This window comes from Homarus americanus, unplaced genomic scaffold, assembly GCF_018991925.1.
Source record: "Homarus americanus isolate GMGI-L3 unplaced genomic scaffold, GMGI_Hamer_2.0 scaffold27202, whole genome shotgun sequence".
NCBI classification, from domain to species: Eukaryota; Metazoa; Arthropoda; class Malacostraca; order Decapoda; family Nephropidae; genus Homarus; species Homarus americanus.
In genome coordinates this window covers 102902-126105 of record NW_024716512.1, presented here as the reverse complement: position 1 = coordinate 126105, position 23204 = coordinate 102902, and the positions used below count along the sequence as shown (strand labels likewise).

Sequence of the window (23204 nt, the reverse complement as noted above, 5' to 3'; positions counted from 1 at the left end):
GCATTAATTGCAAACCAACAACCTTCTTCTTTAGTTCTGTGTTGATGAGTTACTTGAGAAGGTGCAGATAGTGTTACCAGGTATGTACGGTAAATAGCATGATACCTGGATAGAAAGAGTTACATCCTTCTTACTTGTCATATATAATCTATTGTTGCTTTCTGGAGTGTCAAACATCAAGGTAATTTAGCTCACACTTTGTTAGAGATCCATCTGACATCACCTGTTACACACTTCGTAAAGACAGTGATAATAAAACAATTCTCTGTACACAAAAGTATCCATTTATTGTTACATCTTGTCTATGTACACAATGTAATGTAGCGTTTTCCATGAACTTCAGAAAACTCCTGAAATCCAGTTAAAAAGGTACTCGGTTAGAACATACATCTTAGCCTAATATATATAACAGTTGACAGAGCGGTCATAAGAGTGTCCTCAAATATTATCGACATACTGAGAAGCGAAGTTTTTTACTCTACGGAGATCGACTAGAGACCTTTTATTTTTTGTTTGATTTTGTTTTTTAGGACGTTTTTATCACATCCTTCTTTGGCCGATGCTGTTCTATCCATCACCCTCTGCAGCCAACGTTTTTGTTTGTGCCTTACGTCAGCTGTCGACACTTTCTCTTCCTGCCTGTTCTCTGCAGGTGATACATTCTATCTTTAGGGCTGAAACTTTCCCTTTTTTGGTGCCGATATTTTTCAACTTTGAGGCTGACTCTTTTTACCATAGCTGGCCGTCACTTACTGCCCTCCAGGTCGACATTTTCTCTTTATCTACAGCCGACGACCTCTGTCTTTGTGACCAACACTTTGTGGCTCTATCGACATCAGTGTAAACATCACATGTCTACAGTATATATATATATATTTTGCTCTATGTACATATTGTGCTTCTGTACACTTTCTCACCGTATTCCATTCTTTAACAAGTGACAATCGTACTTATCTGCAATCTTTCTGACTCTTGTTTTTTGCCAATTAACCATTTTAGCACCTGTTGCCTCACCTATTCCACGTGGTTATTGGTTTGTATCACATAACCAGAGTGAACTTGATTTTATACTCATGTTCAAACTGACCATTTGTCTCTGTCAGGTACTCCAGGCAAGCACCTGTCTGACGCACGAACACCTGTTTTCACTACATTTCTTAGCTTAACATCTGTTTCTGCCACAGTCTTCAGTCAGATGAATGTCTCTCGACAGATATATAACCTGAGCTCCTGTATTTGCCAAACCTACTAGCTGAACACCTGCTTCTTAACCTACTAGCTGAACACCTGCTTCTTCAGAACCTATCATCTCAACATCTGCTTCTAACACATAATCCTGATGAAATTGCATCCCCCAAATATCTGCTCTCATACATACCTCAGTTAAACATTTGCGTCTAGACATATGTTTCGAGTAAACATTTGTTCCTACTGTACCACTGGATATAATTAAGCCTCTGTTTTAAGCAAGAAACTGAGTTTAACGTGTTTTGCCGTACACCAACCGAACGTCTTGTTTCTTACACGTATCAGCGGTGGATATCTGCTACTGAACCCGTTTTCTCACATAACCCACTTCAGGTACTGGGGAACACCGCATGTCTTATATTCTCTTAACTGAACACTACCTTCCACTTAATACTCATTATCTGTTCAGGTTCTCTAATGAACTGCTAGTTTTCTACTGTTTCTTCAGGTTAAATCAAACATTCGTTCAGTCATCTGACCCTCTGCTGTCTGCTACATATCCTTGGTGAGCATTTTTCGTCCACCACACTCTAGTTTAGGTCAACACACAATGAGTCAGTTTTCAGTGGTATTTTCATTATGTTCATTCGATAACAACATGAGTATGATCTATATAGACTGTATATACCGGTATATCTCACTGGTTAATATCAACACTTAATTTCTTGATCACAGCGAATCACACATGATGGAGGAGATAGAACAGTCTGGGGTATGCTAGTGTGATCTCCAGGCATTATTACACTGATTTTGACATGATGGAGACAGAGACAGAAATTGTGGTATGCTAATATGCTCCCATGGCGCCGTACAGCACTGGAGATTGAGCCAGAATAGTTGGTGTATGCTAATATGCTTCCGCGGTTCCTGCATATGCTGGAGATGGAGATAGAATAGTCAAAATATGCTCGCATGCTCTCTAACAGAACCAACGGAGTATTCTGGCATGTTTACCACGCATCGTCAAGCACACACACGGTCACTAGAATATGATCACTGTACAATATAGAGCGCGCATGCTGGACAAAATATAACGAGTCTGGGATATTGTCTACCTTGATGGTGGCTGTACCGTAGAAAGTCGCCGGTCTGAGTCGGTATTGGAAGTATTCGAGACACAAGTTTTATACAAACATCGTAAAAGGAGATCACGTCATACACACAAAATATATCATCTGGGGAGAGGGGCTGTTTCAAAGCCGTCACCAGAGCCACATTATTTATACAGCAAAAGAGGAAGAGGAAGATTAGTATGTCCATACAGTGTATAATACAAAACATCGTTGCACCATTTAATACAAAAGACGAAGCGAATCAGGCTTTACAAAGTAGGAAACCCCAAGTGTTGCCATCACCGGTGCAGGACATTATAGAAGATAGACAGTAGGAGGGAGGAGAAGTGGGCGGCGACGGGCGTGATGACATTGTAGACGTGTGGGCGTACAGCTGGGCTGGTGCCGTGCTGCATGGCTGCCGGGCGCTCGCCTGTGGGGAGATACCAGTGCATAACTTAGACTAAAACCCATATCTCGGCACATCCAGTTATTCTAAAGAACCAAGATCTGAACAGTCAAAAAATGAAGTATCTAGTGACGCTGATAAAGAAAAAGACAATCACATCTCTGAATGAAAAAAAAACACATCTATTTTTCTGTCTACCAATAAGCAGCCATCTGCTGCCACTACTTGTACACTAAAATGTCTATATTTTACTAAACTGGAAAATACTGACACATTGTATTTCTTTCTTATGTTCACAACTACCCTACAGATGCGAAATTAACAATGTGTTTATATTCGTTTATATTCCATACAGACCTGTACATAGCCACTATAAAACAGTAATATAATTTATAATATCCAAAGTTGATGAGTCAATCTAAATATGACTTACCCTTCACTCTGTGTGTGTGTGTGTGTGTGTGTGTGTGTGTGTGTGTGTGTGTGTGTGTGTGTGTGTGTGTGTGTGTGTGTACTCTCTTGGGTAATTAAGACACGTGAACAAAGACCCACCAGGTAACCAAAGGCCAACCATACAAAGACTGTATTACCAACAAAAGGAAACCTTACCATTCAAGAGAAAATGTAAGAGATATCATCGCTGAACAAAAGCATCATCAGATAAAAAAAAACCTCAGAACCTTTTATTTTGCCATTCCCGCTCCCTACCTACCCATGTTAAACAAAAGACGTCTCTCACAAACAGAAACAACGGAAAACGGAAATCTCTTACCGTTGAGAACATGGAGGATGACAGAAACGGGCGTGAGGGCGGCGGGAGCGCAGGTGTAGTTGCCGGCATGGGTGTGACTGACGGAGTTAATGGTGAGGGAAGCTACGGAAGCCTCGGAGGACACCCGCCTCAGAGGCACTTGTTCCACCCCCGCCCATGAGTTATCTGTCACCCGCGCGTCCTCCTAAGGGTGGCAAAATGGATGGTGAGGCATGGGTGCTAGTGGATGAATGGATGTTGTAGGTGGTGGAGGTGGATGGTGGGGTGTGAGTGGTGGAGGTGGATGGTGGTGAGTGAGTGGTGGAGGTGAATGGTGGGGTGTGGTGGGTGGAGGTGGAAAGTGGGGTGTGAAGGGTGGAGGCGGATGATGGGGTGTGAAGGGTGGAGGCGGATGGTGGGGTGTGAAGGGTGGAGGTGGATGGTGGGTGTGATGGGTGGAGGTGGATGGTGGGGTGAGGTGGAGGTGGATGGGTGGGGTGTGAGGAGGATGGAGGGGTGGATGGTGGGGTGTGGAGGGATGGGTGGATGGTGGGGTGTGAGGGGTGGAGGTGGATGGTGGGTGGGGTGTGGTGGTGGAGGTGAATGGTGGGTGTGAGGGGTGGAGGTGGATGGGGAGGGGTGGAGGTGGATGGTGGCGTGTGAGGGTGGAGGTGGGATGGTGGGTGTGGGGGGTGGATGGTGGGGTGTGAGTGGTGGAGGTGGATGGTGGGGTGTGGAGGTGGATGGTGGGGTGTGGGGTGGAGGTGGATGGTGGGGGGGTGTGAGGGGTGGTGGATGTGGGGTGTGATTGGAGGTGGATGGAGGGTGGGCGGATGGTGGGGGTGTGAGGGTGGATGGTGTGGGTGAGGGATGGTGGGGTGTGGGGTGGATGGTGGGGTGTGAGGGGTGGATGGTGGAGGTGGAGGTGGATGGTGGGGTGTGGTTGGGGTGGATGGTGGGGTGTGGAGGTGGATGGTGGGGTGTGATGGGTGGAGGTGGATGGTGGGGTGTGGGAGGGTGGATGGTGGGTTTGAGGGTGGAGGTAATTGGTTGGGTGTGGGTGGATGGTGGGGTGTGAGGTGGATGGTGGGGTGAGGGTGGATGGTGGGGTGTGGGGTGGATAGTGGGGTGTGAGGGGTGGAGGTGGATGGTGTGGTTTGATGGGTGGAGGTGGATGGTGGGGTGTGAGGGGTGGAGGTGGATGGTGAGGTGTGAGTGGTGAAGGTGGATCGTAAGGTATGGGTGGTGGTGGATGGTGATGTGGGAGTTATTCACTTGATATCACCTAAGGGCCAAAATCAACAAAAAAGATATGTTTGAGCCCAAGCCCAGGATATCAGTAGTCTTAAATCGGTGGACAACTGGCCCATTCTACCTAAATACGATCTCGTATCTCTAATTACGGCGAGAGAAAAAACAAACACCAAAGAGACTAATCTTTGAGAATCAGAGTTCGTAGTTAACCCGCGTGGTATGAGAACACGTAAGTGATGGGATGGAGTGCAACTGACATACCACTGTACTTAGATACGATCAAATACCTCTATTTACAGGAGGAAAAGGCTAAAAAAAATGCCAAATATACGAGACTCAATCGGTCGTAGTTAACTTACGTGGTACCAGAAGACGTAGCTGGGGGGATGTAGGGCATGACTGACCACACACTTGATGGTCACTGTGCTGCCGCTGCGGACATGGAGCTCTGAACCCGCAGGGATGGTCACTCGGGGTGCTGAAGAAGAGAAACAGACGATGATGATACTACTATTGTTGATATTATAAAGTATCACAGCCTTTCAATACTTAAAATATGGACGCGTGTTTACCATAGATTACTCAGGGTCACTGGGGAAGAAGGTGGAAATATTACTAATGATAGTGTGTTGATGTTAAACCGTATTACTCTTCGTCAATAACAAAGGTCATGAACGGCGTACTCCAGGTTACACCACACGATAGTCAACAATGAAAAGTTAAGTGCGATCCATCTGTCTGTTTATGATGATGGAGTTGTGTGTTATGTTCACTTCTGGCTGCCGGAAATGATGTGGCTTGTATTTGTGTGTTTTTTTTCTGTCAGTCTGGCTTTGAAAAGTGTTTGTGTGTGTACAGTCTAGATTTATAAATGTGTTTGTGTATCAACAGTCAGGCTTTGTAATGTGTTTGTGTCTATATTCTGGCTTTGTAATGTGTTTGTGTATTTACAGTCGAGCTTTGTAAACTGTTATTGTATTTAGAGACAGACTTTATAATATATGTTTAAGTATTTGTCAATCTGTGTCTTTCTAACTTTGCTCTTATTATACGTTTCTGTTTATCACCCCCCCCCCCCACCGTCTCTCTCTCTCTCTGCCACTCTCGCTACTATCTCCTGTCTCCTATCTCCTCCTTCCTCTCTTCCTTCTCCTTACCCCTCCCCATCTCTGTCTATCTCTCTCTTCACCTCCCTCTCCCCCTGTCTATCTTTTGCTCTTCATAAACCTCCCTCCACTTTCCTCTCATCCCTCTTCCTTCGGTTTTCTCTCTTTCCTCTTTTCTGTCTTTCTCTCCTCCCCATTAATCTATCCCTCCTTCCTCTAGCTCTCTCTCATCAGCACCACCACTTTCTCCTCTGTCAACAAAACCTGTATTCCAATTTAGCTGGCAAATTTTTGTATTTGAGATCTTTATGGGACGAAACTTGATGATGAATGATTTTTCCTCTGGCAGACCCTGAGTTCAATCTCACTTTGAGGAATAATTTAGATGACGAGGGGAAACTGACAATGGCGAAATTATTCATCTAGATACGATTAAAAATAAAACTATTTGAATGTGTTTAAGAATGGATTAAGATAGTGATTGCACGGTTATAATTCTTATGTGTTCAGGGTAACTTAAGATAGAAACATGGCTTAATTATCTCAATGTAGTCATACACACGTGTTAACAGACTGAATAAATTTAATGTACGCCATAATGGTGGTTTCTGAAATTGAGTATAAACAACGGAAGACTTAACAATAGCGAAACTATTTCGCTGAACCAAACAACTATTTCACTGAAACACGAGTAGAAATATATTTTCGATGAATATTGAGTTACCGGATTCTGAAAACAGTAAAACTAGTTATATTAACTTGTGTTTGAGATGATTATAAAGCTCACTGATTCCATTACAAAGTTTACATGATTCGGTTAAAGGAGAGTTGGGTTCATTATTATTAATATGAAGGGTGAGGTACCGCCTTCATCACACCGCCACCACAGTAAATAAAACGGTTCCTTAGTAGGTATAAGAGCGTAAACATGTCATTTTATATATTCATGTATGTGTTTGTTTGATTATATATTTACAAGATATGAATGTTGGTTTATGTACGCGTATCAGTGCATTCATTACGACGCACGAAGTAACTCATCAAGGGGCCAGATCAGATTATTTTTTCTTCTGACGTAAGAGACTTGGCGGTTCTTAACTCTATGCGATTTTGGGCTTTGCCAATACTGACTGTCTCGCCTAGGATTAATGGGCTCGAGTTCTCTCAAAAGGACCCGATGCTCCTCCATTTCCCAGGAAACCCACCAAAGCTCTATTTCAACTTTCCCACTTTTTTCCCATCTAAAAAAAGGATATTATAGTTCTCGGATTCTTAAGAACAACTCGAAGGTCTCTGAGCCTGATCTTCGTTGTGTATTTCTTATCTGATGTGTGTGTTCAGGAGAGGTCTGACAGCCGCTTAAGTTTGTGAGTTACTCCAGGGTATAAGTTTAACGTGAATGGCCGGAGGAGAATTATTGATGTTATTGTTGGATGGATATTGGAAGGAAAATTCAAAATTTAGCGAAATAATTTGATGTCTTAAATCCTTTTAGATGATAATTTGAAGAAGTTTTTAATTGAATTTAGTTGAGGATGTTCCATAATTATTTTGTGAATTTTTATCTTACCTGAGTGACACGCCGATAATTATGAACCTTGAAAAGCGTATAGCTGCAGTTAATAATACAACAATTTTGAAGATCAAACAGAAACCTTTACAAACACCAAAATACAACGCCAGTCTTATCATCTTTTCATTCCTCAACGATTGGCTTTTGAGAAATAGTCTTTAATAACTTTAGAGTAGCTGTTTGATAATGGGAATGAGTAGTCTTAGATACGATTATTTTTATGCGTAAGTTAAGGTACAAATTTATTATACTATAACCAGATGGGATTTACTATAACTATACTTTAAATCTAACATTGATCACATCGAGATTAATTTATCACCTTTCTGATACAGTTTTGTTTAGCTACGGTAATTAATGTAACTTACGTTCACCTGAAATATATATATATATATATATATATATATATATATATATATATATATATATATATATATATATATATATATATATATATATATATATATATATATATATTATTTTTTTTACAAACTATCTAATTCCAATTGTGATTCTGGTAGGGATTATAGTTGTCCAAGTGGCCCTTTAGAGTTGGTCTGGTGGGTGAAGCGTGCTGTCAGTAGTGAGGGCTTCCAGTCCCTGTTCGTGATGTGAAGATTAATTGCTCATCAACAAAGTGTCTGTCATTGTCTCAGTGGATATACTTGTGGTCTACCAACACCGACAATCTCCAAGTTAATTCAAGTTGGAAATGTTAATACGATTTTTAAGGCAAAATTGGATGTTTAAACCATTTCCCTGCACTTAACATTCCTCTTTAAGAAATTCCATGGGCATACTTATGGAGATTAAGCTCACTAGATGACCATTTTACTGTCGCCAAAATGAAGAAAGAATATAATAATCTCACCTCTTACAAAGCAGTAAGTTTACATACATCCTGATGCCTGCAGACTGAGGGCCCTAACCTCTTGTTCATATTTATCAAGCATGTTTTAGGGCTATAACTCACACAAAATGTCTCTTCCACTAAAAATAAACAAAATGGAAAATAAAAAAAACACACACACACACACACATACATCAATTTCATCTCTTGCAGGCCATTAACTTTACTTCTTGCCTTCAGACGGAACAACTCAGACGATAAATATTGTGAAGATGCTGTACCATTAGCCAACGTCAAGGGGAATGACTCTGGCTGACTAATTGGGAGAGGAGGTTTACGTGGTAACCTGGGCAGATGGCAGCGGCAGGGCGGCTGAGACTATGACCGACTGTTGTTGCCGCTGCTGCCACTTGAAATATTTACACCTTTCTCGCCAGACTCTCCTTTATCCCTTTGAGCTTTCGAGAGGTCAGAAGTCGGTGTAGCGCAGGGTTGGGGAAGGGGGAAGTGTTCTGTATGTGTATGTGTGTGTGTGTCTCCCTCTATAACTTGCTGTCTATACCTCTGTCCTGCCTGTCTGTTGTCTTCCTGGCTGTCTATACCACTGTTTTCCTGTCTGTCTGTTTCTCTAGCTGTCTTTACCGCTCTCTCCCTCTCTCTTACCATTGTTCATGCTTTACCTGACAGCCACTGGAAAATTCACAAAGTTATGTAAAGCAAATAATGTCGAACAGGAGAGTTTCTGGTATTACCTAGAGTCTGTGCGTTTCACCCAACCTCAGTTTACCTGTGACTCGCTTCTCTGTTGATTTGTGTTTTATTGTTTGGTTGGTATCTTTCACACAAACAATGATGAGCAAATAAACACACGTATACATAAAATAAGTACATACAGGCATTCACACACACCTGCACATAAATACACATGTTGCTTCAAACAGTTCCTTTACCCCCTGTCGTGACGTTTATGTACATAGGCAGCGTCACATTAATAGAGTAAACTTATGAATGAATCCGTAGTAGTCTTGTAACACTGCAGCTGAATGGTGGAAATGACTCCTAGATACAATTTCGCTTGGCAGTCTCATGTATGCAAACGTTACCACAGGGGGCAAGGGAACTCTTTGTGACAAATGTACATATTCTTCACTTTAGGTATTCACTGCAAACGGACACATACTTGCGCGCGTGCACACACACACACACGCACGCACGCACGCACACACACACAGGTACTCACTGATAACGGTGAGCTGGACGAAGTGGCTCATCTTAGGTTCAGTGGACACCTGGCACTCGTAGCGGCCAGCGTCTTTCTCCTCCACGAACTTCACCTGCAACGTCCATGTGTTGGTGAGAGCTTCATGCCAGGCAGCGAACCGGGCGTCTGTAATGAAGGTGTACCGGTCCACTGACAGGATGTGGGCGTCCCGATTCCTCACCCATGACACCTGTAAGTGAATAGATGCAGGTATAGTTAGATGGGTGTACTTAGACAGGTGTGTAAAATGTACATTGGAACATTCATATAAATTTATGCATAATACAAACTACAAATGACTTGTGTTAATACTAAGCTAACTAAACATAACGTAACCTACCACAGCGAGAAAAAATATATACAGCGAAGCAAATTTACTGAGACGCATCAAGTCAGACCCAATTTCCTTTTTATGGAGAGTCATGGCTTAACGCAAATTGTGGTCCAGACTCATTTATCTCAGCCGAGTACCTCAGCTCTTATGCCTCACTCACCCCTCACACCTCACTCACACTCACACCTCACCCATCCCCTTACACCTCACCCATCCCCTTACACCTCACCCATCTCTCATACCTCACCTAGCCCCTTACACCCCACTCATCCCTCATACTTATCCATCCCTCACTAACCCCTCACACCCCACTCACCCCCCTCACACCTCACCCAGCCCCTCACACCCCACCCACCACCGCACACCTCACCAATCCCTCATACCTCACCCAACACCCTCACATCTCACCCACCCCTCACATTTAACCCATCCCTCATGCCTCACTCACACCTCACCCAAATTCTCGCACCTTCATACATTATAAACCATAAACCTTAATTTAAACACACACACACACGCACACACACACACACACACACACACACACACACACACACACACACACACACACACACACACACACACACACACACACACACACACACACACACATCCAAACGTTAAATATCAATGAAGTTCTCTTTTGGTTCAGGTCAGTGACGTTGTTTTATCACTGGAATTTTGTCATAACAAATTGAGTTATACTCTTTCTCCTCTCTTCTCCTCTTTTATTTTCATGGTCTTTTTCGCTGATGATGATGATGATGATGATGATATTGATGATGGACAGTAATTATGATAATATCCAATGGGGTTTTCTTGAAATAAGACTTAAAACCTGACTCAATAGGATTATAGTGTACAGTTTTCTTAACTTATAAAGGTGAATGTGTTTTCTCAAGAGGTCTACTAAAGGAGTCACACACTTTTAAATGATTCACTCTTATAATTACATCTTTGTTATTTAATTATTTGTATCTGTAGTATTGCGGTTACATAAGGTTTCAGTACCAATTTGTTCTACTTAAAAGTTTCCGGAAATAGTAAACCAAATAAACAAAGGCTTCTCTCAGCGATGCACAGGTTATAATAGGCTTCCGGAAATAGTCAAACATATAAAGTATTTCTCAGTGATTTATACATGTTGCCACAGGTTTCGGAAATAGTAAACCAAATAAACAAACATAGGCTTCTCTCGGTGATTGACGGTGATTGAGGGCATAATTGTTATCTCCAAGTTTGGTAATAGAAACACAGTGAATTGAAATGGTCTATGATAGTACTGTCCCATTTAACTTTTAATGGTTACGCTGAGATTGGATCTCTCGACTAAATGACTGGATAAAGCTGCTTATTATAACGTTAATTGAACGACCTGCACATTGGCCATTAGAGTAAAACATTAACTTAGTGGATATAAAAATTATTCTACTTGATATTGAAAAAATAAAATAAATAATGTAAACTACAAAATTCAGTTCACTTAATAAAGGTAAAAATTATGTAGAATAAATATATAATCCCACACAAAGACAAAAGAAAATAAGGACAAAAATTGCATAAAAAAAAACATATCAAATAATAACTCAGGGGAGACGTGTGTTATCAGGGTAAGAACGACGTAACAAGGAGACCCAAATTGAATCTGAGGGAGACATTTATACTGAGGGTGGGATTGTGTTCCTCTGAGCTACACACCTCGTAATGACAGACGAGTGAGAGAGGAATGACCAGGTGATTGTACGTACGCTCGAGAATAAACGAATGGAAGAGAGAAAACGGAGGATAATAACAGTGTGGGTAGAAGAGAAAATGGAAAAATACCTTATGGGCGGGATTGCCTTCAATTACAACAGCTAAGTTTCTAAGTATTAATACAAGTGCTATGAGATTTTTGTATAACCATCTACACCCCCCCTGTAGTAGAGTGTAAGGTACTGTATAATTTGTGTAAGTATGAGCTGTAATGTGTAGATGAACGGAAGAACAAAATGTAGGAAAAACAAAAAATAGACGCTTGAGTTTCTTATCACAAAGTAAAATAATAAAGGGAGGGAGAGTGGCAATATGTGTACCTGTGTTAGAGTAATCAGCAGAGACTAAGCGAGTAATGTGTGTGGGTGAAATGGGTTTACAAATCTTAATATAGGACTAATACAAAGTTCGTGTATGAGAATTTCATATCAGAGTATAATGTATAATTTCTATACCAAGTTCTTACCAGGATAATAAAAGATCTTGTTCAGGTTTATAGTTGTAAAGTAGAATCCTAATAAAAAGTATATCCACCCACTCTATGTACTACACCTACTTTGGCCACACCGGCAGGAAAATCACATCTTCGCAATTACAGAAATATACACGTTTTCAAATATAGATCCCTTCTCGCCTAGTTCATTTTTGTTACTCTCTCACTGTACCTCCAACATAACTATAATAATAACCTTCCTCCCAATATTATAGACCCGGCCGACACCCCATTATTTTGGCTCATCCTTACTTAGTTCCCAATATTTTGTAAACACAGAATTTTCTCAATAGCTGTGTGGGCTAACACAACGTGTACACACACACAGGCACACGCACGCACAAACACACACACACACACACACACACACGCACACATGCACACACGCACACGCACACACACATCGTCCTATGTAAAGAAAAAAGATAATTGCGGGAATTTTTTTAAAACTTTCCTCATTTCCGAATAACAATAATAACAATGTACACAAATGGCGGTATTTAAATGCCTTAGCCGATAACGCACTTATTTTATCCCTATTTACATAATAGAGGAGAAAATAGAGCACAAATACATCACTTAACATCTCAATATCTATTACGGAGGGAACATAATATCTATCTGCATCACAGAATGAAGAGAAGAGAGAAACTTACCGATTTATTGCCGAGGTTTTTAATCTTACAAGGAAGGTAAGCACTGGAGCCAAGCTGAGCCTTGACGTGGGTAGGGGAGGTAGGGTCGAAGTAGGGCACCTCAGCCGCCAGTAGCGCATCCTTCCGCCGGTGTCTGCCAAGGTTCCTCCGGTTGGAGTGCTTGAAGCCTCCTGACCCTGCAACACGGAGATGAACCGTTTTATACAGTGTAACATGAAGCAGTAGGAATACCTCAACGTAATCCATCACATGCAAATATTATTCTTAATATCTTAGTGAAATAAAGTTATATAATTTTTTGACGATATATATATATATATATATATATATATATATATATATATATATATATATATATATATATATATATATATATATATATATATCATTGTAGGTGCGCGTGATCCAGGTATATGCTGATAACCACAAGGAAACAAGAAAACACGTAGTTCCCAAGCGCTTTCGTGTAATTCACATCTTCAGGGGTGAGTACAGACTAAGGAGACATACATAACAAGGCAAATATATACAGTAGAGGAGAGTGAGATCAAGTCCCTAGGGGACAGTGAGTGTCCACAATGGTCAGGTCACTAGGCAGTAACCCTACTAATCTTCATAAGCACCGCAGCAGTCGGTATTCAGGTCAGAATCATTGCGCAAGAGAACTTCGTGGAAAAAATTTAAAAACATTTTCTTTTTGCTGGCGGCGCCAACAAATGTATTCTGTTGCTGCCCCAACATCATCGATTCATAGAAACTTAAACAAGAATTTCATTTGAAAATATAGAAATATCAGCCAAACGCCTCATTACACAATCTGTGATATCTAGGCCACTTTGTCTGGTGTCGTCGTATACCGACACGCCCTCGGAGAGTTCAGCACCACCTATGAAAGAAGGAAAGAATTCCTGGCTCTGGCTACAAAGTTGTTCTGCGTCAATACCCGGATTTTCTAAAGTTCATACATCAATATTTTCTGGTATTTGAATATGTAAGAACACTTCTAGTTGTCTCACCTCTACCTAGAGCACTAAAGTCCAAAACGGCATAATGAATAAATTGGTGTTCCTGTCTGAACAAATACCTTCTTTTAACACTAATTAGTAGACGAAAATTTACGTGAATCGAAAAGATAATTACGGTATGAAGATTTACAGTCAGAAAATGTATAAAGAAAAATTAGCAGGAGTACAAATTTTTCCATAAAGTGACAGTACCATAACACCTTACAACCCGCCATAAGAAGAATATATATAACTATGTAGTCTAGGTACAGTAACTACCATATGTTGACAGCATCATAAAATACAAAAAAAAAACATACTTAAGAACAGAAATATTATCCTAAACCTACCAGAGAATGAGAGATTTACCCATTAAATAGATACAGGTAAGACCACCTTGTCATCACTAGATACTTGAATCCCACTAAAAATAGTTAAATACACAGACTACTCAGCTGAATCACACCGTCACACAGTCATTACTCACACACAGGACAAACAGAGGTAAGTAAAGCTCTTGCGGTACAGGCTTAATAATATCTCGGCCTTGTCTTTGTAACAATAATACCGTCTCAGATCTTTCACACTAAGAGAGAATATTTTTTTTTACCACAATTATATAGATATGTGTTTCAGGGATTCTATTTAATGTGTGGTTTTTTTTTTACTCGTTAACAAAGTCACAACAAGTAACTAATTTGTCACTTTTGTTCCTTTTATACATTATTATTATTGTTATTATTATTATTATTATTATTATTATTAGTAGTAGTAGTAGTAGTAGTAGTAGTAGTAGTAATATTACATACTACACAGGTAACTCATCAGACCATTTACACCTGCCGATGTATAGAACACTGGGCGTGGACCTTGATCTTTAGCCTCCAAGAGTCAACAAGTCCTTATGGTCAATCCCCAACCCACCTGGTAAGGTAAATAAAACGTATATTAACCCTTTTATGAGAAATATTGCTTTGTTACGTGCATACACCTTCACGCACGCACACAGGTAACCACACACACTCATATCTAAACACACAACTGCCTACTCACTCTCTCAGTCTGCATGCGTGTCTATTTGTTTGTCTGTCTGGCTGTAACACACACACACACACACACACACAAAAAAAAAACCCTTTCCTCTTCCCCACATACACAACAAAATGTGGAAGCTAATTACCCTTTTCACCTCTTTCATCCCATTCCCCTCTCTCCCCCTCACCTCCCTTCACCCTTCAATAGACGTTATAGATAAAATCCCATCAATTACGTATAGAAAAAATAAAAGGTTATTCACATTAACACAAATTAACACAGCGCAACATTACGGAGTTGACTTTTAGTGTGGTTGAGTATGGGAGAAAAATACCAAGTAAAAAACGAGGAACCATTACATTTTTCCTGTTGAGTTTTGTAAAGTTCAATACAGTACTGGGAGCTGGAGGAAGGAAGGAAGGAAGGAAGGAAGGTATAGGGAAGGAACGAAGGAGAAAATAAGGGAGTTGAAAAGAGGGCGAGCGGGGAGGGAAGGAAGGAAGAAAGAGGAGGATGGGAGAGGAGAAGGAAAAGAGAAAGAGATGTTAATGAAAAGAGCAAATTAAAACATTGAAATCAGGATGAAGGAGATTGGTGGAAAGGAGGGAAGGAATAAAAGTGATTGGTAAGGAAGTAAAAGGGGTATAAGTAGGAGGAGGAAATAGATGAGGAAAAGATAGGAATAAGCAAGGAGGAAACGGAATATTGGGAAAAAGATGGGAGGGCGGATGGTGACAGAATGGGTGATGAAGGGAGGGGAAGAGGAAGAGGGTTAAAAGAGAGAAGGAGGGTATTATTGTAAGAAGGTAGGGAATGGGGGAAGAGAAAGAAGGAAAATATTATGGAAGGAAGAGGAAAGAAAGTAGAAAGAGAGAAAGAGAGAGAAAACAAAGAGACAGATCGGATGAAAAATGAAGAGAGACAGTCTGACAGACGAACAGATAGTAATACGTACACAGGTACAGACACAAAGAAACACAGAATCAGCATAGTATTTTCAGAGGAGCAGGCGATGAAAGGTATACAGACAGACAGACACAGACTCAGAGAAGCTAGTGATGAAAAAGAGAGGCAGAAAGACACACACACACACACACATACACACACACACACACACACACACACACACACACACACACACACAGAGGACCGCACTATGAGAGAGACAGGTGATGAATAACACAATATGAGGGACGGTGAGGCCAGGTGTCAGGGCCTGTCGTGCTCACCTGTGACACCTGCTGCTGGGGATATTACTCTTAGTTAATGTTTTATGGTGGGATTCAGGACTAAGCCAAGAGAACATTGCCGCAGGCCTCCCAATATTTGTTTCTGCATTGTTTACCTGCCTATGTATGTATGTATGTATGTATGTATGTATGTATGTATGTATGTATGTATGTATGTATGTACACACTTATACAATACGAATTAAGTCTTACTAGGAATGACCATTTATTCTTACTTTACCTACGACTTATTCGACCAATCACAGCAAGTTATCAGTATTAGGCCTATACCCCTCTACCCCTTTTTCAATAGACCTATACCCCTCCCCTTCTTCAATAGACCTATACCCCCTCCCCTTCTTCACTAGGCCCATACTCCCTCCCATTCTTCAATAGGCCTATAACCATTCCCCTTCTTCAATAGGCCTATACCTCCTCCCCTTCTTCAATAGGCCTATACCCCCTCCCCTTCTTCAATAGGCCTATACCCCCTCCCCTTCTTCAATAGGCCTATACCCCCTCCCCTTCACTAGGCCTTCAATAGGCCTATACCCCTTCCCCTTCTTCAATAGGCCTATACCCACTCCCCTTCTTCACTAGGCCTATACCCCCTCTCTTCACTAGTGGTCGGTTCATTATTAAGTTTCATCCTTCACATAGGGGTAGTGTCAAACTTTCCGAGCCTGGCCGAGGAAGTGTTAGGGAATATTCATAATCAAACCGCGGTATTGGTTAGGTTAGGTAAGGTTAGGTTAGGTTAGGTTGATGGCAGATACTTAGAACCAATTCATATATTACCTTTTTCCTTTACTCTTTTTATTCCCTCCCCTCTCTTCTTTCTCTCCCCTTCTTTAAAATCTTCCTCCATCCCTCCTCAATCATCTTTACCTTCATCCTGCTGCATTAATTTTTATCGACTCTCCCAATCAGGAAATTTTGCCTTTCGAGCGTTGATAGTTTGATGGTTCGCTTGTTTGTGAGCCCTGGTTCGTAATTTGCTTCGTTAAGGCCGGGCGAGGAATAAAGTTGCCGTGTCAGTCTTCATATGACGCATCGAATATTTTGTTTAGTTTTTGTATATGTGTAGTTTTATTGAAAGTAACATATAGCGTGTCGTTGTGTTGCTCTTGTATATATTTCTGTCTGTCTGTCTGTCTGTCTGACCTGCAACCAGTCTCTCATATTAAGACTGGCTAGAGGATTGTCGTTTATAATGTCTTATGTCGTTCCGTCGTGTCAGTGTTTCATTTTACAGTCTCGTCGCTCCGTCATGTCGTCGTACCGTTTTCTTGTCGTGTCACTATCCCACCGCCTCATCACCTTACCATTCAGTCGGTTCATCGCTAAGTTGTATCATCACTCGGTCGCCTCAGCACCGGAGCGCAACTGATAACGTAACTCTGAATCGAACCTCCCAATTTATTTATTTTAGCGAGCCGGATAAGACATAATCACGATATGGCAAAAAAATACACTGTAAGCCGGATAGATTGTGTAGATGTAACCTATTTTTAGCTATATGTCATTCGCTTTTCTAATTGTTTTCCCCGTTGCGTCATGTCGCGTCGTGTAAGCTCCTAATATCGTATCAACATAGACGTGTCAAGTCGCACCGCTGTCGTGTCCCCCGCCGTCTTCTGTCGTCGCGTGGGGAAGAAATTGTCGCCGTGTGGTGTCGTCACTCTAACTCCGTCGGGAATGAGTCATAAGAACGACCTTGGTGGTGAAGATAACGACATTCGTCACTGTTTTGCGGCACCTCCATGTGTGTGTGTGTGTGTGTGTGTGTGTGTGTGTGTGTGTGTGTGTGTGTAACATGAAGTGCCATATCACTATACGGTATATTAAATTATATAATAATGACAGTTATGAAGTTACAACAGGGCTTTAATACGCTTCAGGTATTATAATACTTTTGGAAATGTAGATACAGGCGTTTGACAGACAGACAGACAGACAAACAGACAGACAGAAAGACTGGGAGTGTGTGTCTGTGTGTATGTGTGTTTGTGTTCCTCTGGCCCATAGCCAATGGTTTAATGTTGAATCTTCTTGACAGTTAGCTTCGTTCTTCTGACAATGACTGATAGCGTTAGAAACTTGACTTGTAAATATAATAATAATAATAATAATAATAATAATAATAATAATAATAATAATAATAATAATAATAATAATAATAATCTTCATCATCATTAGGTAAAAGCTGTTTCCAGAACGAAGATAAAAGACTCCTGACCATAGTGACGTAGAGAAAGCCACTTATGAGGGGCGCAAGGGCACTCGGGAGGTCCGGACTGTGCCACTTAAAAGAAACCGTGGAAGGCAACTTAAAGGAGGCAAGGTAGGGTTGAGGGGGGGGATGGTGAGCAAATCAATCAGAAAGGACAGTGGAGAAGATGGCCACTCAAGAAGAGGCGAGATGAGCCACTTCGTAAGGAATGGGCACTCATGTGGGACTACAGATGAGGAGGAAGTGGGAGACGAGAAAGGAAATAAGGGGGATGCACCATTCAGAAAATGTGAAGAGGGGCAAGCTATCTGGGGGGCGAGGAGGGGAGGGCTGGTACTGGGGCATCAGGGAGGGTGGGGAGAAAAGGGTAAAGCACTTTTTAGGAGCGGAGGAAGGGCGGTGGAGAGACAGAAGGGGAGGGGTGAGAGGAGGGGAGGAGGGCAGTGGAGGAGGGGACTACCTAGGGGTGGGAATCAGCGTCACTCCTCCGCTCACCACTAAACACACACACACACACACACACACACACACACACACACACACACACACAACATGAAGTAAAAACAGAACGAGTGAGGCAAAAAATTTACATCACAATATTTCAGTACACAACACTAACCATTACCAACAACAACAACAACAACAACAACAACTAAAACACACAATCATATTAAAAGGAGTAATATTCATGTGTACACGCAATAACAGTAAACATAACACACGCAAACACATGTACACACAAACACACACACATAAACAACACATACATAACCTTTGTTTGCTGGGCGGTAGTCATTTGGTGATTTGTTATCGAAAGGCAATAACTTCCTGGTAACTCATACTGTCGTTATTGTGAATTACTTGTCAATAAACCGTAGCAGTTGTGTTATTATTATTTATAACATTATTTGATCAAGGTCAAGCAATAGTCATATAGACGAGTTTCTTATTGTGATATGTGAATATATACGAGTATAGTGTATGTGTGTAATAATAATAATAATAACGGTTTATTGAGAAAGTTCTGCAGTTCGAAAGCTGAAAATATGCTTTAGACAAAAATGACTTATTACATACAAAGACATGGGGTAGGTGGGTCGTTTAACAAAAGCTTTCATTACTAAAAGAAGAAGGAACATGAATTGAACAAACAAATTATTATATTTTACAGTTGATGGCCCGGGGTGGTCTCTTGCCATACTGTGTGAGGTCACATAGGATACGTGGTTCAGTAACTCGTACGTAGATGTTGATATGAAGGACCTGGGTGGTGTGATGTTCACGTGGTGTAGTGACGCGTCCTTGGGTGTTAATATGAAGGACCTCACGTGTTCATGGAGACATCGGGTGGTGTGGGGTGGTGTCACAGTACCTCTTGGAGTCAGGGGGCGGGGGTGGACGGATTAGCACCGTCTGGTCAGGAGATGTGGTCGGTGGTTCCCAGGGGTGCTATCTCTGGTGGACCTCACTGGTGGGTCGCGGGTCTCGCTGGTACTGTCTGGTGCTGAATTCACTGGCTTAAACACTGCTCATCACTGTTCAACACTGGTCCCACTTCTTTCCGAAACGAAATTGTCACTTTTGATTATGTTGATATCCCGGTGGTAAGGATGGGTCGGGGAGAGGGACTTTAAGAACGGCCGAACATAGGCAAGGGGGGCCGCTGCACAGCAGTGCTTGACAGGTCTTGACCCTCCGATGGTCAAGGATGTAGTGTGTGTGTGTGTGTGTGTGTGTGTGTGTGTGTGTAATAATAATAAAATAATAATAATAATAAACGGTTTATTAATAGAGTTGCAGCCGGTGGCTGAAAATATACAAACTTGCATGTGATTTACACATAATAATATACATTTAATACATTTACAGGGCTGTACAGTACATAACTCAGGAGCTGTTTATTATTTTAACAATAGATGGGATGGTGCTATTCTTATATCTATCAGTGCGGGCCTCTTATGGGCTGAATTTCGTTGTAGTGGCGGACTGCACGAGGTGGGCGGGGGAGTGCCGGTGGCAGAAGGTGGCGATGGCGAGGATGGTGCAGTAGTTGTTGTAGCTGGAGTAGTCTGCGCCGAGCATGATTCTGCAGGCCCTCTTCTGTACCTTCTCTAGCTGACGTTGTTGGGTAGAGTTGAGAAAAGACGACCAGGCTGGTGATGCATACGTTAATTTAGGGAGAATAAATCCGTTGTAGATAGTCCTCAGCTCTGGCGTGGGTGCACCAAGTGACCTGAGTCGTCGTAGCATGTAGAGTCGGTACAAGGCTGCCTTGATAGTGTTGTCTACATGGGCCTTCCAGTCCAGTTTGTAGTCTATAGTTACACCAGGAATTTGGCAGACTGTTCTAAATGGAGAGGATGGGCACCCACTGTAACTGCTGGAGCTTGCACTGGAGTGGTGGCGGTATTGATGTGCATGACTACGGTTTTGGTGTGATTGATGGTGACCTTGTTCTCCGTAGTCCATGCCTGTAGCCTGTCCAGGGTGCCTTGTAGCGATGAGTAGTCAGGTGAGGTGCTGTCCACCGTAACCCCCACAGTACAGTCATCCAAGTACTTCCACCTGTGAGGAGTGTCAGACAGAGCGTCGTTGATCTGGATTAGGAAGCACAGTGGTCCCATCTTGGTCCCCTGGGGAACACCGCAGGTGAGGTGTTGGAATGTGGAGACAGAGCCCTAGTACCTCACTGCCTGACGACGCTCACTCAGGAAATCAGTGAGCCATAAGACCAGTTTGGTGGGCAGCCCTAGTGCAATGGCCTTGTTGATAACAGTGCAGTGATCAACAAAGTCAAAAACCTTCCTGAAGTCAACAAGGGCAACGGCCAGTGATGTCTTACGTTTCTACAGGGATTTTTTTGTGTGTATATGTAGATGGTGAAAGAACTTTTTACTGCATATTTAAGTACCTGTATATTTTTAAATCAACAGGTAAAACACAGTAGGCGCCACCTCCCACACCTCACATGGTACTCCGCGTTACTTCACATTCCATCATGAACACTTGTCGTTAACATGCAATTTTCCGATGAATTACTTGGAACTGAATCAGGTAGTTGGAAAGTGCTGTTTATTTTTTAATGAATAATTTGTCCACAGCGTCCGGAAAACAATATCCACGTATATGAAGCAACAATGTAAGTTTGATGAATGTATTCCGTTCTATTAACTTGAATATGTGTGTGTGTGTGTGTGTGTGTGTGTGTGTGTGTGTGTGTGTGTGTGTGTGTGTGTGTGTGTGTGTGTGTGTGTGTGTGTGGGGGGGAGAGACTTTTACCGAGTAAGAATATGTAATGAACGTCTGTGGTAAATTAGTAAATATGAATTTCTAGGAAGTGAAAAAAAAAAGGTTTAGAAAAATACCCAAACGAGGGGCTTTTAAATGTAATAGGATGAATGTATAATTTATTTTATTACCCAGAGTGAAAATGTAGCTTAACATTCAGACTTTAAAGGGACAGTATTTCAATATTCATAAATACAAGTACAGTTTTAAATAACAAATACGATATAGATTACCAAACGTTACGTATTCAGAGACAGTAATACAGGTGAAGACAATTTTTACACAAAATACAGGTACAACAATTCACAGGTGATGGCAGTATTACAACAAATTCTATCCACCTGTATTATGTCAAACAGAAAACACAGGTGAGATCGACTGTTCATGTATCAGATGTATCGTGTCCAAATGTCATGTGTGTTTATATCCTATACAGTAATCTCATAAACCATTTCGTGCTCAGGGAATTGAATAACCGTGTCCAGACAAATTCCAAACCGAGTGGATGAAATTCGTATTGGGACCCTTGAATATATCGAGATGTGAGGCGCAAAATTAATCTCTGCATACTGACTTTGGGTCGAATTCATATTTTCATATTGAACCTAATGGCGGATCACTTGAAGAACTTCCACCCAAAGTTTATTTCACCTAAAGATTAACTAACCTAGCCTAACCTAACCTAATCTAACCTAACCTAGCCTCATTCCCCCCCAAATAGTGTTAGGGTGCTTAGGTTAAGTTAGGTTAGGTTAGGTTCCTGGAATCAGTCGGGAACGCGTACTATAAATAAGTTCAAACACACTCGTGTTATCAGGGTGGACAACTGCATCTTGACAAACATAAATTCTGTCAATGTAGTAAAATATTTATCTACGAGGCAAAGGTGACTCTCAGGTATGTAGGTGAAGAGAGGTGTGTGTGTGTGTGTGTGTGTGTGTGTATGTGTATGAGAGTAGAGGTGTATGTGTATAGTATGTTGTGTATGTGTGTGTGTCGGTATGTGTTTGTGTATACAAGAATATATATGTGTATGAACTATGTGTGTATTAGAAGGTTTGTTAATTAAGAATGTTGGTGCGTTGGAAACGTAAAGGGATGTGTGTGTGTGTGTGTGTGTGTGTGTGTGTGTGTGTGTGTGTGTGTGTGTGTGTGTGTGTGTGTGTGTGTGTGTCTGTGTCTACGTGGAGTTTTGTGTACGTTTGTGTGTCTATATTGATAGCCAGTTTCTTAGTAATAAAAAAGCCTGCATGTGACTCTTAGTAGCTGGCAAAATTGTGTGCATATGTAAGAGAACGTTTGTGTATACGCGTGTGTCTGCAAGTGTGTGCGTGTGTGTGCGTGTTTATTCTCTGCTAGTTTCTAAGTGGGAAAGGGACGGAAAAAAACATGAAAAATGTGTATTTGTTGTAAATGAACCGTGAATGGAGAGAGAGAGAGAGATGGGGGGGAGGGGGAGGGAAGGCGTGCGAGAACTTGAGTGTTGGTCAGGGAGGAAGGTGTGTGTGTGTGTGTGTGTGTGTGTGTGTGTGTGTGTGTGTGTGTGTGTGTGTGTGTGTGTGTGTGTGTGTGTGCAAACAAATCGTAGACAGTCTTAATTATTCCAAAAAGATAAATTAATGATTTATTTCCCAGCGAATCATAATTAATTCATATATAATTTTCTTACAATT

At 41.5% G+C, this 23204-nt stretch overlaps 1 protein-coding gene across 1 annotated transcript in view; it reads right to left on the bottom strand.

The window, feature by feature from the left end:
* Window positions 1-268: 268 nt before the first annotated feature.
* Window positions 269-23204, bottom strand: part of LOC121858161 (zwei Ig domain protein zig-8-like) — a 113545-nt gene continuing 90609 nt past the window's right edge. The window contains exons 3-7 of the mRNA XM_042354376.1: window positions 12743-12918; window positions 9484-9694; window positions 5074-5192; window positions 3482-3665; window positions 269-2733 (exon numbers count right to left, since the gene is read on the bottom strand). Coding sequence (XP_042210310.1) covers window positions 2600-2733; window positions 3482-3665; window positions 5074-5192; window positions 9484-9694; window positions 12743-12918 — 824 coding nt within the window. The 3' untranslated portion in view covers window positions 269-2599. The remainder of the gene's footprint in view (window positions 2734-3481; window positions 3666-5073; window positions 5193-9483; window positions 9695-12742; window positions 12919-23204) is intronic.